The sequence below is a fragment of the Leptopilina heterotoma genome, unplaced genomic scaffold (assembly GCF_015476425.1).
Source record: "Leptopilina heterotoma isolate Lh14 unplaced genomic scaffold, ASM1547642v1 Lhet_279, whole genome shotgun sequence".
NCBI classification, from domain to species: Eukaryota; Metazoa; Arthropoda; class Insecta; order Hymenoptera; family Figitidae; genus Leptopilina; species Leptopilina heterotoma.
In genome coordinates this window covers 648,867-666,721 of record NW_025110987.1, presented here as the reverse complement: position 1 = coordinate 666,721, position 17,855 = coordinate 648,867, and the positions used below count along the sequence as shown (strand labels likewise).

At 29.9% G+C, this 17,855-nt stretch overlaps 1 protein-coding gene across 7 annotated transcripts in view; it reads right to left on the bottom strand.

Annotated features, from left to right (window-relative positions):
• Window positions 1-17,855, bottom strand: part of LOC122504124 (gamma-aminobutyric acid type B receptor subunit 1) — a 483,822-nt gene that overhangs the window by 198,936 nt on the left and 267,031 nt on the right. For 6 of the 7 annotated variants that reach the window (XR_006301807.1, XM_043615051.1, XM_043615049.1 and 3 more), the window contains one exon: window positions 10,725-10,968. Coding sequence is in view for 6 of the 7 variants with exons in the window: in XM_043615051.1 (XP_043470986.1) it covers window positions 10,725-10,968 (244 nt within the window). In the remaining variant the exon portion in view is untranslated. The remainder of the gene's footprint in view (window positions 1-10,724; window positions 10,969-17,855) is intronic. The other variant, XM_043615047.1, reaches the window with a different exon arrangement.

The following is a 17,855-nucleotide window of genomic DNA, read 5'->3' as shown; positions in this document are numbered from 1 at the left end:
TTTCTGCAGAAATTCCTGATGAAAATATGAATCCTATTTTACATAAAATTATCATGCAAAATAATATTCAATAAAGAATTCGTAAAGTAAAAGTATAGGGAAGAATGTATTCAGTTAATTCACATCAATTGGAGTTATTTCATCTTATATTATTGTTGCTTACAGTAAAAGGAGCAACTTCTTTTGAAAGTTTGAGAACAGTTAATGGAGTTGTTCATGAATCTTTTACAACTGCTTGTTTGGCATTAGGACTTGTAGAAGATGATAGTGAGTGGATTAGGACAATCGAAGAAGCTGCATTATGGATGATGCCTCATTCACTTCGCCAATTATTCACAAGAATTTTAATTCAATGTCATCCTGTACATCCGGATAAACTATATATGGGAACAATTTTAGGGTCAAATGTCAGAAGATTATTAAAAAATAAACGACATTGAAGCTGAACAAAGGGCTTGTAGAAATATTTAAACAATGTTATTTAACGAAGGATATAATTTAACTGACTTTCAGGGGTTATTAGATATACAAGATGAAATTTTTACTGAACAAGTTAATAATATAAATATTGCAGAACATGACCGACAGATTGGCTCAGTCGGATAGATGCCTGGCGTTGGTGGTCGTTTAAGGACCAAGGGTATAAGTACCCTTGGTTCGCGCCCACTTGGCTTGGTATTTTTCCGGCACGTGAGTCAATCTGAACGGGAGGTTTGACGTCGAGGTATAATGATGTGCACCGTCGATTATTGTCCGGTACACACCATTAGAACTCGACTGTCGATAAACCGGTTGTACTCAGAGAGGTTTTCTACAGTTTCCCTCTTCTCTGGCGAGAAAACCCATTGACGGGTGGTCCAGGCGTAATGCGAGTACTCCTAATAAAGTCGGCTGTAGACGCAAATTAGGTTAATATATAGAAAAATTTCTAAGTAGAATGATTATGCTTAATCCAAAAAAAGTATTTCTCGGGGACTCTTGTCGAAGTGCGTAAGGCCAATAGGGCAGGAGTATAAACAATAAAAAAAAATAAATAAATAAAAAAAAAAAATATTGCAGAACATATTAACGTAGAAGAACAGAATTATGCTAAATTAAATGTAAAACAAAAAATTGTAGTTGATTATGTACTTTATGCCCTAAAGGATTCTTCTTTTGATGGTTCTATGTCAATTGTTAAGAAGTAAAGGAATAAATGTTTGCAACATGGCATTTACAGGTATAGCTGCGACTCTGCTTCCTAATAGAAAAACTGTTCATAAAATTTTAGGCTTACCCGTTCCATTATACAGTGATTTATCTTCAAACATTAATGTTTAATCTTTAGAAGGCCTCTTTTTAAAAAATATAGATGTTTTTATTTGGGATGAAGCACCAATGGCTCCAAAATATGCTTTAGAAATTATGGATTATCTATTCCAACGAACCTTTTGGTGGTAAAATTGTAATTCTAGGCGGAGATTTTCGACAAAATTTACCAATTAAAGAACGGGGTACTAAATCAGAAATAGTAAATTTATCAATAAAAAATAATAAACTAAAGAAATATTTTTAAAAATACACATTAACAGATAATATCAGAGCTTTACCACAAAAAACGGAATTTGTAGATTTTTTACTTAAAGTTGTCAATGGTGAATTAAATGATAATGTTTTATTACCAGAACATATTATTAAAAAAGGGAATAGGTAGGGGAATGTAGTCAAGGTTGGTCTACTGTCTAGGTAGGCCACTCGCGTTTTTTTGTCAAGTTCACTAGCGCCACCTACGCGCATATTTGTCGAAGCTTGTCTTAGTGAAACCTAACTTTTTGTTCAATTACATTTTCGAAAAATCAAAAATTGTGATTTCTGTGACGTCGGTACAAAAAAAGCTCAAAAAAAGTTTTGTGCATAATGTGAAAAACCATTAATAAAAGATAAAAAACAAATTGAATCGTCAAGGCAAGTATGCAGAAAATTTGTGGGACTCATGGTTGAAAGGAAAACAAAGTAAAAAATCGAATCCCGAAACGTATTTCTTTTTGGTTACAACAATTCGGTAATGTTACTTACTGTCAAGGTCGGCCACTATGTGTTTAAAATGCGCAAAGATGAGGACGAGCTACTTCATTTGCAAAAACTGCAATTCTGTATAACTCATAATATAATTGATCATCTTATTAATATTTTTATTTAATTTTATTAATATTTTAGTGCAAAATTTTTTTTTATTTATATTTATTTTTTTATATTGTTTATTTTTATTATTTTGTTATTTCATTAAGTTACAAACTGTAAACAATAAAGAATCAATTTTCCGTAACTCCAAACATGTTATTTTATTTTTTAAAGATTAATACCCTTTAAATTTTAAACATGGCCGACCTTGACTGTAATGGCCAACCTGGACTACAAATTTTTTTTTTTTTAAATCTTTATAACTTTTTCATTTTTAAACCTGTCAATTTACTTTGTACAGAAAAAATGTTCCTATTAAACAGGACTTTCCAACCATATACTTCAATTGTCCAAATTCATTTTTTAAAAAAAGTTATAAACAAAAGTCAAAAAGGTGGCCGACCTAGACTATGTTCCCCTACACAAAATTTAAAATAAAATTTAATTCTTTAAAGAAAAAATGTTTTTAATAACTATGTGTGTATCTTTAGAGTAATATTATAAACTTTTTGGTGTAAAAACATTTTCATTTTTAATAGCAGAAAGAAAAGGGGCGTGCGTAGCGCGCAAAAATAGTGACTAATGTGAATTAAATACTGTTTCTCTTCAAATTTCTGATTTTTTTTCTTGAATACACCCTGAAATTTTTTAGAACTCAACAAGAGTTGTTGTACGGTTCGTATATTTTCACCGAACATGACAAGAGATTGTTAGATTAAAAAAATTAAATCTATTACTTTAGAGTCTCTCTTGAATTATTAACGAATTTTCACAGAAATTTAATTATTTTTTTTTTGAAATGTGTATATGATATTTTAAACTAGTTCATCCGTAAATCTTAGCGACTTTTTCTCATATCGAACTAATTCAGGAATGTTCCCTGAATAAATTTTTTTCGTGTAAATTAGGAAACTGTAGTCCATCCAACATTTATCCTCCTCAACCATTAATTTCTATTTCAAAGTTAACAGAATTATATAAATCAAACAAACCAAGCTGTTTTGATGAAATTAAATCTAAGTTAAAAATAGTAATCGAAGATGTTCATTCAGATTGCAATGATTTTATTAAAATTGCAGAACATGACTACGCATTGCTTTAATTAATAGATTGTTAAATATTTTTTACTACAGAAACCGTGTGTCAATATTTAGAAGAAAATGAGTGCTTTGCCTCAGTTCTTTTATGTCTACTTCTGACATAGTAAAAAAGACACATTAATTTCCTCCTATAGTCAAATGCCGTGAAGTTTTGAGAGATTTATTAATCCTCATATGGAGTTAATACACCCAAATTTTCATCTATATAATTTTATTATACAAATTGAAAGGTTTTTTCGAAAATATTGCAAATTTACAAATGCTTTCGATCTCATTTTAAACGAATTAACTGAGTCGGATTTAAAAATTCAATTCAATTGTTTACAACACAAACCTGATGCACTTGAAAGAACGTTTTATATCGCAAAGTTTTATATAAACATAACGATGAGAGAATTTTTAAACAAAGAAAATGCTTGAAGTGAAAACTAAAACTAGATTATTGAAAAGAAATCAAGCAACATTCTATTCTACTTAAAATTAGATGGTTCCTTGCATTTATATTATTTTATCAATCCTAATTCACTTTGAAATAGATAATTGGTTACTAACTTTTGTTAGTATATATAAATCCCATTATTATTTTCAGTAAATACCCTGTGTATGTTTTCTGTTTATATGTGTAAGTATACATGTGTATGTGTTTTGTGTATATGTGTTAGTATACATGTGTATGTGTTTTGTGTATAAGTATATGTGTAATAATATATAAAATATAATATCATATAATATATAAATAATATCTTCATATTATAGAAAATGACGAACGACCAAACTATGAAGTACGGAGTTACATCAATGGTTTATGCGACAAGACAGACAGGGGTAGTATAGACGTAAGGGTTAAACAATCAATTACATGTTTTTCCTACAAACTTAGTAGCTCTGCAAGCAATGAGCAGGGAAAAGATTTCCAGGACATCGCATACCCGAAAAGCGATACAAAGGGTTTTGATGAGTTTTTTTTGGAAAATGAAAAAAGGAATAGGATTCCTTTTCGAAATTTCGACATTTTGTTAAATAATTTTAAAAAAAGTTCACACTTTAATATGTATTTTTTCATTACGCAATCTTAAAAATGGCGTTATTTGTCTCTCCGTAGGCCAGCGTAAAGTGATTCTTTTTAGTACGTAGTTAGGAAAATACTACTAATGACAGTTTAGTTAAAAAAAGAGATTTGTTTGTGCTTGTTCGAATATTTTCGAAACGCTCAAGTAGTTGCAATTCCGTCCAGTAGAGGCGTGATTATGTTTTCGTTCACCTACCTACTTACCGTATTTTACAGCTGCAACACAGCATCTGTCAAATACTGAGAGTTTCTAACCTCTTTTACGCGATCGCTCGTGTGAAAAGTTTTGTTTTTATTATTTAATGATATTATTTTTATTAATACGTCAAAGTACACGACTAGGTTTCGGGAGGCTTCGCCCCCCGACGCGTCCGGCGACTTGGGGTATTATAAAATGCGATTCTTTGAAATGTCGAAAATTATTATTATTCTTTTGATTTGGTATTTTGTAGTCGGGGGGCTTTGCCCCCCGGACCCCCCGAGCGATTAACTAGTAACGTACGAATCATGTGTAGGCGTTTCTCAACATTATTTTCAATTAAATATGTTTTTCAATGAATTCCATTTTTGATTTTCTCAAAACAAACTCGAAAATTTGGGTAATTAAACAAAAATAAAAAAATACGTATTTCATATTTTTCTATGAAGAACGTGCAAAAAATACCCATCCAAGTATTACCCATACTCAAGTGCGCTAAACCTTTCCAATCGCAATCAATGGAGTCTCACTACCGTAAGACTACCATCGGTTGTCTGAGAGTGTATTTTCTATTAATAACACTAAGTTTCAAAAAATGTTGATGTAGTGTTTACTTTAAAATTCTTATTTGTTGAATCTTCAGGTCTCACTAAATAAGAATATGACGCAAAAAAATTTTTCATTCATTTCAATTTATCATTAAGGTATTAAAAATCGCATTTTTAGCACTGTTTAAAGCATTGTGAAATAAAAACGCAACATGATAAAAATCTCTTAAAGGGCTGAAATGAAAGTATATGTAAATTAGTATCAACTTTAAGGCACAGAATTGAAAGATGATTGATAATTACGGGGAATCCATTCCTACAATGATAAATCGCTTCCATAAATAGTTAAAATAGTTGGGATAGAGATATCATAGTAAAAATCGATTTCCATAATTGGATTTGCTTTCACGGTGGTCTTCAAGCACTTTTAGGTTTACTTAAAATGAGTCAAAATTGTGCTAAAGCAGTTTTATCTGGAATCGGTCCAAGATTCCACATTTTCATTTCCGAAAATCGTAGCTGATTCTTTTTTCGAAAAAAAAAAAAACCATATATATATAGGCAATTCCACGTGAGATTTTAGTCGACCTCTTAAAATCGGCCAAAAATATTTTTTTCTATTCTGTATAAAAGAACAGATACGTACTTTTTTTTTTGTTTAATTGTCCAAATTTTCGAGTTATGAATTTTCTAAATTTTGGACTTGTAATTGTAGACCTATATTTAGTAGCTTATAAGTCCGAAAATATTGAATTTAGGAAAAAGTTGTCAAAGAAAGAAAGTTTTAGTTTTGTTTCGACTTTTAACAAATGTAAACAAAAAAATTTTTTTTATTTTTTTTTAAATTAATTTTTTTATTTTTTATTAAAAAAAAAATTTTTTTATAAACAAATTAATTTTTTTTAACTTTGGCCAGAATTTTTTTATTTTTAGGGTTCCGTACCCGGTAGGAACCCTATTAAAACGGTTACGGAAAATGACCATGTACCCCCCCTACCCAGTGAGAAATTGCCAATAGACTTTAATCGGTCCAATATCGGTCCAATATTGGTTGCCGTGATGGGCGCCGATTGACTCCCAATATTGGACCAATATGGGCTGATGCTTGGGATGTAACGGCATCGCTAATCATCGGTTGTCAATATTGGTCCAATATTGGCAACCAAGAGAAAAAATTTTTTTAAATAAATTTTTTTTAATTAAATAATAATAATAAAAAATTAATGTTTATAATTTTTGATTAATATATTTATTTGTTTAATTATTTATTTTTAATAATTCATGTAAATAATAAATAATTTATTATTTATAAATTATAATAATTTAAAAATGCAGCATCTATTAGAAAATAGCATTCTGAAAAAAATTCTATCATTGAAAAATCAATGATAGGCGAGAGAAATCCGCGTCTTAAAATAGATTCGCAGATGATAGACAAGAGATATCCGCGTCATTAAACGGATTCGCAGATATACTCTGGTCTCGCGACGAATCTCTCGATACTTATATACACTGGAGTCGCCGTGTCAGTTGCGAGAACGGTTACAGCGTCCCTCTTGCGGCAGAGATAAGAATTGTCACGTAAACTGCGGGTATAATAAGGCGGTCGGTAAAGCGATTTAGCAGTTTACGTGACAATTCTTATCTCCGCCGAAAGAGGGACGCTGTAACCGTTCTCGCAACTGACACGGCGACTCCAGTGTATATAAGTATCGAGAGATTCGTCGCGAGACCAGAGTATATCTGCGAATCCGTTTAATGACGCGGATATCTCTTGTCTATAATCTGCGAATCTATTTAAAGACGCGGATTTCTCTCGCCTATCATTGATTTTTCAATGATAGAATTTTTTTTCAGAATGCTATTTTCTAATAGCTGCTGAATTTTTAAATTATTAAACAAATAATTAAATTATTTAAACAAATAAATATATTAAACAAAAATTATAAACATTAATTTTTTATTATTATTATTTAATTAAACAAAAATTATAAACATTAATTTTTTATTATTATTATTTAATTAAAAAAAAATTATTTAAAAAAATTTTTTTCTCTTGGTTGCCAATATTCGGCCAATATTGGACCAATATTGACAACCGATGATTGGCGATGCCGTTACATCCCAAGCATCAGCCCATATTGGTCCAATATTGGGAGCCTTTATTGGACCGATGATCGGTCTCTTGGCTCCCAATATTGGACCGATATTGGACCGGTGAGAAATTTCTCACTGGGTAGCGCTCACAGTTTTGCATCTAGAGAGCTAAAAATTGGTACACTTATGTATTTTCACGCGTAAATTACACGAAAAATATAGCGAACGTGATTGGAGTTGATCTTCATACAATTTTTTCGCGAAAAACATCAAATTTTGGCCGTTTTTCGCAAAAAAGACATGTACCCCCCCCCCCTGGTGCCCACAGTTTTTTGCCTAAAGAGCTGTAAATTAGCATACTTATGTATTTTTTAGCGTAGATTTTAGCGTAGATCTTCATGGTGTTTTCATTGAAAAACTAAAATCTCTTTTTGCAAGCTCAAAAATTCTTTAACCCTTGCTGGTTCTCACAATTCTTAACCTAGTGGACTGACGTTATACATTTTTATTTATTTTTTCGTGCAGATTTCAACTAACATACAGAAAAAATTATTGGAGTTCATCTTCATATTTTTTTTTGCGATAAACTAAAAAAAAATTTCGTTTTAGAAAAAAAATTGTGTACCCCCCTTGGTTTTCACAATTCTTGGCCTATTGGACTGCAGTTTTGTTTATTTTATGTATTTTCGTGTGTATACTTCAGGAAGAATATAGCGAACATGATTGTATTTGATCTTCATATTTTTTCAGCGAAAAACTCAGTTTTTAAAAATTTCGTCAAAAATGCGTGTATTTCACTCTAGCGCTCATAGTTTTTTACCTAGAGAGCTGAAAATTAGTACACTTTCGTATATTCACGTGTAGATTACAGGAAAAATATAGTGGAAATGATTAGAATTGATCTTCAATGCGTTTTGAGCGAAAACCTATTTTTTTTTTAATTTTTGATAATAATTATACCTATGCTAGTTCTCTTAAATCTGAGTCTAGTGGACTGGCGTTGGGCATTTTTTATTTATTTTCACGTGTAGATTACAGAAAAAATACAGAAAAAATTATTGGAGTTCATCTTTATATTTTTCTTTGCGAAAAACTAGAAATTCTTGGTCTATTGGACTACAGTTTTCCTTATTTTATGTATTTTCATGTGTAGATTTCAGGAAAAATACACCGAATATGATTGGATTTTATCTTCATATTTTTTAAGTGAAAACATCAAAGTTTTTTAAAAATTTCGTCAAAAAAGCGTGTTTTTTACCCTAGCGTCCATAGTTTTTCATCTGAAGAGATGAAAATGATTTATTTATTTTCACTTGTAGATTACAGAAAAAATACAGCTATAAATATTGGAGTTGATCTTTATATTTTTTTCAGCAAAAAAGTAGAAGTTTTAAACGAGGATATGGAACCCTTGGTTATAGTACGAGTCTACTCGCACTTGTCCGGTTTTTTTTAAATTTATTTATTCCTTATAATATAGAGAAGATTTTTCAAAAAATCCCGAGGTGGGACTGATGTATTAAATGAGTTTTAAAACATTTTCAAAAATCACTTGCAAGCATTACAGTGGGATTTTTTTACAATTAACTTCTAAAACTGTCCACAGCGTAGATCCTTTAATTTAAAAAAAAGAACACTCAAATAGATTAAAAATTATACACTATAGACAGTTTTAAAAAGTTAATTGTAAAAAATCCCACTGTGATGCTTGCAAGTGATTTTCGAAAATGTTTTAAAACTCTTTTAACACATCAGGGCCATCTCGGGACTTTTTGGAAAATCTCCACACTATATTATAGGGTAGGGGAGGGTGGTCCCATACCGACCTCCTAAAGTGCAAAGGCTAAAAATGTGCTAAAAATGTGTTTCTTTGTCTTCGTCAAAATTTTTTTAAGTAAAGAAACTATTTTTCAATGTTTTCTGAAGGTTGCCGAGGTTTCTGATTGAAAAGAGGTTTCTGATAAAAGATCGAAAAAAGCGAAAATTTATGTCTTTAAGTTATGTAGACATAGTTAAACTTGAATTAATATTATTACTTTATTTAAATAAATTTTAAGGCCTTTTTTAAAATGATAATAAATATAAATTGTTAAACAGTGTCTAAATTTCCAATATAATAGCAGCAATGGTTTTGCCTGTTTTAATTATCGCCCTATTTCTGGTAAAATATATACGAATTTTTTTTATTAATTCTTTTTCGTTTTCCTACTTAACTGCTTCCAAAGATGTCGAAAAGTACACCTTTTCTTAATTCATATCGCCTTGTCAAGAACATTTTACAACCGACAATGAATAAAATATTTAACCAAAAGAAAATTAAAGTTAAGTAATAAGTGCTGTGATTGTTAGTAAAATATTTTATAAATTCCTAAAAAATAAAAGTAAATATGCAAAACCTATCCTCACTTCATGTGAACAATAATGAAGAAGAGAATAAACAATTACAATGTAAAAATATGGGGGTCGGTTTCGGACCACCCCCACTATTTTCACAAAATGTTTTGCCAATCACTTATATCAATGGAATCAATTTAATTTGAATGTTGTACGTTGAAGTTAAGGTCATACACAATCAAAATTAATTTCGTAAAAATTTTCCTGTATTAAAAAAAAACTGTTAGCTCGAATTCCGTATAGGTCAAAAATTAATTTAAACAATGCTAAAATCTAATATTGCTTGAATCTTCAAAATAAAATCAAACGAATTGATAAAACTTGTGGCCCAGTTGTTGGTGTTGTGAAAGTGTTCGACTGATGGTACTGACGAATTTTTTAGTGGTACCATCTTCAAGAAACATAAGGGGGTCGGTATGGGACCACCCTCCCCTATGAATAAATTTTTATAAAATAAAAAAATCTAACTGAAACTATCATTCTTTGACAACTTTTTTCTAAAATCAATATTTTCGGACTTATAAGCTACTAAATATAGGTCTACAATTACAAGTCTAAAATTTCGAAAATTCATAACTCGAAAATTTGGGCAATTAAACAAAAATAAAAAAATACGTATCTGTTTTTTTTCGATACAGAATAGAAAAAAATATTTTTGGCCGATTTTAAGAGGTCGACTAAAATCTCACGTGGAATTATTCATATATATATATATATTTTTTTCGAAAAAAGAGTCAGCTACGATTTTTGGAAATGAAAATTTGGAATCTTGGACCGATTCCAGATAAAACTGCGTTAGCACAATTTTGACTTATTTTAGGTAAACCTAAAAGTGCTTGACGACCACCGTGCTTTGAATTTGTTATTTTATGGTTTTTAAAGTTGCTAATCACAAATAGAAAGTTAGATTTAAAAATTTAAAAATTGCGAATTTAAAATTTTCAAAATCACTCATTTTTAGACATTTTGGACGCCAATTCAAATTCGACAGTTTTAATTTTTTAAATCTAACTTTCGGCTTATCATTAACAACCTCAAAAACCTACAAGTAATAAATTCCAAGAAAATACAATTATGGAAATCGACTTTTGCCATAACAAGTAAAAAATTTTAAACTTACGTACATGATGTAAAATATTTTAATATTTTGAACTTACCAAACCAAGTATTATTATATTCACTTTCACAATGTTCTAGTAAAGGCCTTATTCTGGCATCATCATCTCCAAGTAATGGAGCTTCTAATGCAAATTCTTCTATTTTCCTTTGCAAGGGATCCAGACCCTGCCAAGAGCCCAAGATGATAATATCAATTACTACAAGGGCAGTGACCATCATGTACAATTTCCAAGGTTGAATTTTCTTCTGTACAGATGAAATCTTCTGTTTAGCCATAAATAACTAGAAAAATTAAAGGGTTACGTATGAGGATATGAAAAACATGCAGGAATTGTTTACGTGCTTTATATAATTTGTGAACAGGTGCATGCAGAAAGTCATTTATTTTGAAATGTGATGAACTGCAGTTATACAAGTGCATTAAATATTTGGAATTTTTTTTTATATTTCACCTTGACATGATATAAAAAGTTAATGGGGTTGAATGTAAATTAATAACTATTTATGTTTTAAGAATTATACAACAAAATTCAAGTCAGTCATAGCCTTTGAGATTGAGAGATAGCCTTTCAATCTCAAAGGCTATAACTGACATGAAGCTTTTCCTAATGTATTTGAATATTCTTTAAATAAGAAGTTTTCGAAAAAGACGATATTCTTTTCTAGTCTAGATGTATTAAAATATGTTAACATTTTCATGCTTAAAAATATGATTAGTGCAATAAAATAAAAAGATTTGAATGTTGAAAACCTTTAATATACCTAATTTGAGTTTTCAATTAACAATAGTCCTACTTTATCGTTTTATTTGAAGTTAGCAAGTACTATAAAAAATTTTAGTAACAATTACGCCGAAGTATAAATCTACTACTGGTGTAATATTAATTTTGTACTAAGCTTCTGTATTTATTTCAAATTTACATAAGACTAGGAAAATAATGATGTTTAAAAAATGACTTGTGTACAAGAATGTCACAATGTTTCAAAAAACTTTACATAGCAAAAATTCAGTTAACTATTATAACAAACGTTTTGGTTTTTAAAAAATTATCTATCAATATCTATTGTTGGTATTAGCAGCACGAGTGAACAAGTCCTTGCAAACGTTAACATAAATTAACGTAAATAACATGGCTGCACCCTATATCGTTTACTATAATCTAAGGTAATACATTTAGATACGGTGAGGCATTAGTTACTCCACTAAAATCTAGGGTCGGGTTGTGATCTTCATGTAGACTTCATGTGGACTTGCAACTTCGTAACTCTTAAAAAAGTTCCAAAACCTTTAAATCCGAGAAGGAAGTATCACTATATATGTATAGTGGTATACATATGTAGTATGCTATATACATCGCGAGTCCCCTCCACAGCCTTTCGCCGCATCTAGGAGTATTATCTTAGCTCTATAAGTGCCGTTATTTTTATACTTGATATTCATGGGTACTATTTTCATACAGTTGCACAAGTAAATTACTTAAGCCACGTTTACAGGTAGGGGAGACTGGGGCTAAACCGGACAAGTCAAATATTTCCGAAACCATAAAGAATTTTAAATAATGTAAATAACCTGTCAACGCACTATTTCGTGATCCATATATTGCATGAGGTTTTAGAGACATGTCATTTTTCTTGTAATAATAGTTGCCATTAATATATAAAAATAACGTTTTTCGCACTAAAAGTAAAAAAAAAATTTCTTATTTTTTTTTGTTTTTATAGTTATAATTAAAGTGCACATATCATATGGCAATTTTTTTATTAGCTGAAGGTGTACTGAGTTTAGTAGAAAAAAAGTTTGATGGAAAACGTTAAGAAGAAAAAACTTATTGCAGGTTAATTATTAGATGACGGTGTGGGGCTAAATCGGACGTCGTGATAAAAAACAATCAAATTTGCAAATACTATAATTTATTTCATATTATAAACCTATTTTATATAATATTCTTTGCATAGAAACACTTTATCAATAAATAAATAAAGAATTCATTTTAGAACACGAATTAGTAAGCAAGCTGCGGAAATGAAACAAGTCTGAAAACTATAATTCATTTTATATTGTATTAATTACCTATTTTACATTTTATATTATATTCTTTGTTTAGAACTACATACAAATAAATAAATAAAGAATTAATTTGAATTTTCTACAAAAAAACGAAAATTTGTGTCTCTCTCTTTAATTAATTTGCCGTGTCCGATTTAGCCCCATGGGGTGTCCGGTTTAGCTCCACCAATTTTGGGATTTTCGTTTTTGAGGTAGTCACCTTCGAAGCAATATATCACCAAAGCTACTGTAGTATAATACTCTTTAGCAAAAAATACTTTTTTGTATAAGTTTTCTGGTCAAAGACCAAATGCGTCCGGTTTAGCCCCGGTCTCCCCTACGTAAAAGCGTAATTTTTGTGTTAAGGGATAAAAAATTATTTTTATACTAAAAGTACACAAAGATGAAAAATTGGTCTTTATAGAAGGAAACTGATACCTACTAATTTCATCAATATTAATCTTTAAATTTATTGAAAGATTGTGCACTCTTGACATTTTAATGTCCCTTTTATTTAATTTTGTATTGCTTTTTATAATTAATCTAAACTTATTAAAATTATTATTTAGTTTCTCTAAAATTAAATAAAAATTGCAAGTTCAATGATATTGAAAAGAGCGAATGTAGCTATATCTCCTAAGTTTAAGTGAGTTTTGAAGTTACTATATTTCATTTAAAAATGTGAGTTCGCCTTCATATTCACTTTTCCCATTATCAATTCTCATTTTCTATTTCGATCTATTTGATCTTTCCTCGCAATGTCTTTTTAAAAAAAGGATAAAATAATTTTATTGTCATCATAGTGCAGCTCATAAGGATTTTTCCACCCTACGGCATGCAAGGGCATAACAAAATGTTTCGCATCTTCATTACTAGTAAAGATAAAAAAATTAAGAACAAAATTTTTGTTTAATGTTTAAATATTTTTTTACTAATTCTACACTCAAGAAGGCACATTTTTTAACTTAACAATTTTTTCCAAAAGTTAGTTGTTCTTAAGTTACTAACAGTGGAAAAAAGTCTCCTTAATTTAAACAAATAATCATATCTTTCTTAAAAATTGCCATAGAAACTATTTTTAAAAACTTCTTTCAAATGTAAAATATGCTTTCAAATACCATTTACAAATTTTTAAACAAAATGTTTAGGTATCCTTTAAGTCAAGTACATCCTTATGATCTTTAAAATCAATATTTGGTGAAGGTTTTATCTTCACTAGTAATGATGATACAAAACTTTTTGTAATGTCCTTGCGTACCGTAGAGTAGTCAACTCAAGACTGAAGCGTCAGCGCCACCACAAAACTGGTTTATCTGCACTCCCATACTGGGTGATCCATCTGCCCAATACTGGGAGATCCACATTCCCAGTTGTCATCTTCCTAATTTTTGGGTAGTTCATCCACCCAGACCGGTAACCTTAGCTGCGGGTGATCAGACTTCCCATGCAGTGGGAAGCGAAAAATTTTGACAGTGTGAAGACATGTCGTAGCCTTTTGGTGTAATCTGATATTTCATGAAATATCTAGACATTTCATGAAACGCAGCCACATAGTGTAATAAATATTTATTTCATTATGTGTCTAAAATTTTTAGTCATTTCATAAAATGCAACTGTTAATTATGCACATAGTGCAATGATATAAAATTACACTATAGCTGTCTAATATTAGGAAAATTTCATAAAATGACTAAGTCCTATTTAGCCGATAACGAAAATAAGCAAAGGACAATGTTAAAAATAGTCCATTCTTAGACCCGACAGGGAACCTAAAATTCGCATATCAATTCTCTTATTACTTCATAAAGAGTAAGAAATGAATACTCATCCACCCTATACATGTGGAGAAAGGGGTAAAATCATCCCTTTCTTTGATCATGTATCTAAATAGAGCCATTCATAAAAAATTAATTGAACGAATAATCTAATGTTAAAAAATTATTCATATGAATTATTTGCAAATATAAATCCCATAATTCATGGAAAAAACAACCTAAAAAAATGTACCTACCCTATTTCATCTCTAGAAGTGAAAAATCTATACAAAAAAACTAATAAATGATAAAACTGTCTACCTTTTGAAAATAAATGCTTTTACAAGGTAAATATAATGTTCCTTAATTAATAAAGATTTGCAACCCTTCATTTCACCTTTAAAAACCACTTTTATTTTATCCCTTAAAGCAAAAACTTGTAAAACAGGATATAAACTGTTTTTAGTTTTTTGTGTTTTCAATCTAAGAGCTCTACTGATATAGATACATTATTTTCAGATTGATGTATCCTTTAAAACCCACTTATTTTAAAAACCACCTCTATTTCATCCCAAAAAATTAAAAATTTGTAGAACAGCAATTAATCTCAATACAGTTTAAAATTATAGCAAGTTAAAGTGTTTCTGTAATACCGTCCGACACTATTTTCCACACACAAAAAGTCAAACATTTTTGGAAACTACGACCAAAAAATACCCTTGTCTGGCTGTTTTACCAGATATGATCATTTTTGGAAAATGTGTCCGCTATTTCCTTATGAAGTAATGATAGAATTGATATGCGAATTGTGAGGGGTCAATTTATGACTAATTTGGTAACTTTACCTCTTGTTTCCAAAGTAGCTAATATTTATACCAGAAACATTACTTTAAAATTAGAGACAACTTCAAAAGACAAAATGTTAACATCAGATTCAAGGTTTTATGAAGTCATTGGAAATCATAAGACCAACAGATAATGAAAATTATAAAACGTAAATAGTAATATTTTCATGAGAGAAAAAAGAATAGAAACAGTATTTGTCGTTTTCTATCTCCTGTAAAGTTTACGATTTTTAATATGCTTAGACCGATACAAAGTCAATTTCATATAACAAAGTACAAACATAGGCTCAAAATTTTATTCTTTGCGCCAATTATATCTAGAAATTAAAAGATCCCTTAAATGTCCTCGCGATATCCGAGGACATCTAACGAACATCATGATTTCCGAATATACTTAGGAAAAAAATTTCCGTGATACTGCATATCCAGAATGGCGGACAAATAACATTATTATTTTAATTTAATAAAAGTCAAATTTTTTTTTACTTTTTTAAAAAACTTATTATAAAAATCAGATAATTTTTTTTAATTTGTCCGACATTTTCTATGTCATTTTAAATTTCTAAAATCTGACTTCAGATCTCTAATTAGCGACCCCAAAATCCCTTATATACTAAGTTTTATAAAAATTAAAAAATCAGAGGGCAATATTCAATATGTTGATGTAGGTAAGAGGGTGGTTTTGAGATATTGGTGGGGGTGAAAAATTAAAAATATTAGGCTGTAAAAAAATATTACGCTTATTCAACAATTAATTTCAAAAAATCCAAAATTTCTTTAGTTTTATTGGTGGGACGTTCCACGTCAACCGGACCAAAGCTCTGTCCAAAATTCTATGCGATGAAAATAAACATATAATATGTTAAAACACTCGTAAACTAATGCCCTTTCAATTGTAGAGTGACAAAATTTAAAATAGCGTCATTACTGTGTCACCTCAAAGACACTAAATTCCAAAATTTGCAATTATATTTATCAATTACTTTAAAAAAAGGTTAAAAAATGATGACTCATGAAATATTTAAATGTTTTTGGGGTCGCTGATGACGAGTCCGATGTTAGTGTTTTAAAATTCAAAATGGCGGATACAATATGGCGACTCAAATTTCAAAAAATCATTGAATTCACATGAATTTTGCTACTCGGAGGTTTTTGAGGTCGCAAATCACAAATCTGATGTTAGAATTTTAAAAATTTTAAATGGTGGATTCAATGTGAAGGACAATTTTTAAAACACGTATGGAATTTGTTTGTAAGTCAGGGGATCCTTAGGTCGCTAATCGCGATTCTGATTTCAGAATTCTAAAAATTAAATAAGTGTTGGCTATTCTTTTAACACTTGTCAGTAGTTTACGTAACGACCTTATCATATAAGAATTTCTTCTCCTTCATTTGTTTTTGTACTAACATTGAAGTGTTGGATTTTCTTTTATCATTTATCATTTGATAGAGTCTTAGATCTTAACTTGTTAGCCAAAGGGGTTGATTTTCTTTCAAAATATTTCATTTGTTGCGTCTAAGACTTTAACATGTTAAGTATGCTTCATCTTCATTTGTTTTAGTACTAAAATTCAACTGTTAGATTCTCCTTCGTCAGATTTCATTTGTTTGCGCCTAAGATCTTAATGTGTGAAGCTTGTTTCGTGTTTATTTGTTTTTGTAGTAACATTAAAATGGTTGATTTTTTTTACAAATTTTTCATTGGTTGCGTCTACACGGAAAAATGTAAGGTGCACATGCTATACCTTTCAAAAAATTTTATCCAACAATTAACTTCACTTCATATAAAAACAATAGGAAATAATAAGTGTGAAGTGAATTGAATAGTAAAATTTTTAGACAGGGATAACCAATGCACCAAAAGGTACAGATACTGTCCCAAACATTTTTCCGAGTAGGACTTTAACGTGCTAGGCTTGCTTCGTCTTCATTTGTTTTTGTACTAACATTCAACTGTTAGATTCTCCTTCGTCATATTTTATTTGTTTGCCTTTTAAAACCTTTATGTGCAAAGCTTGTTTTGTGTTCATTTGTTTTTGTAGTAACATTAAAGGGGTTGATTTTCTTTCGAAATATTTGATTTGTTGCATCTAAGACTTTAACGTGTTAAGTATGCTTCGTCATTTGTTTTTGTACTAACACTGAAATGTTAAACTTTTGGTCTTCAAGATTTGTTTTTCATTTTCATTTGGCGTATCAACGTTGATTTTTGTAACTTAATTAGCCATCATGGCGGATTGTAAAATGGAATCTACTTCGCATATCTATCCTGACCATAGCTCCTGAATGTTAGACAGTAAGACAAATTGCTTCAGAGTTTGGCACTTTCGAAACACAAGCTAGACAAGCTAAACATTTAAAAAATTTTGGCGGAATTTTGGCCAAACCTGAATTCAAACAAGGTAAAACATTACCTGAGGAAACAATTAATAAAGTTAAAGAATTTTATGACTGTGATCAAAATAGCCGTTTAATGCCGGGAAGAAAAGATACTGTTTCTTCTAAAGTCAATGGAGAAAAACA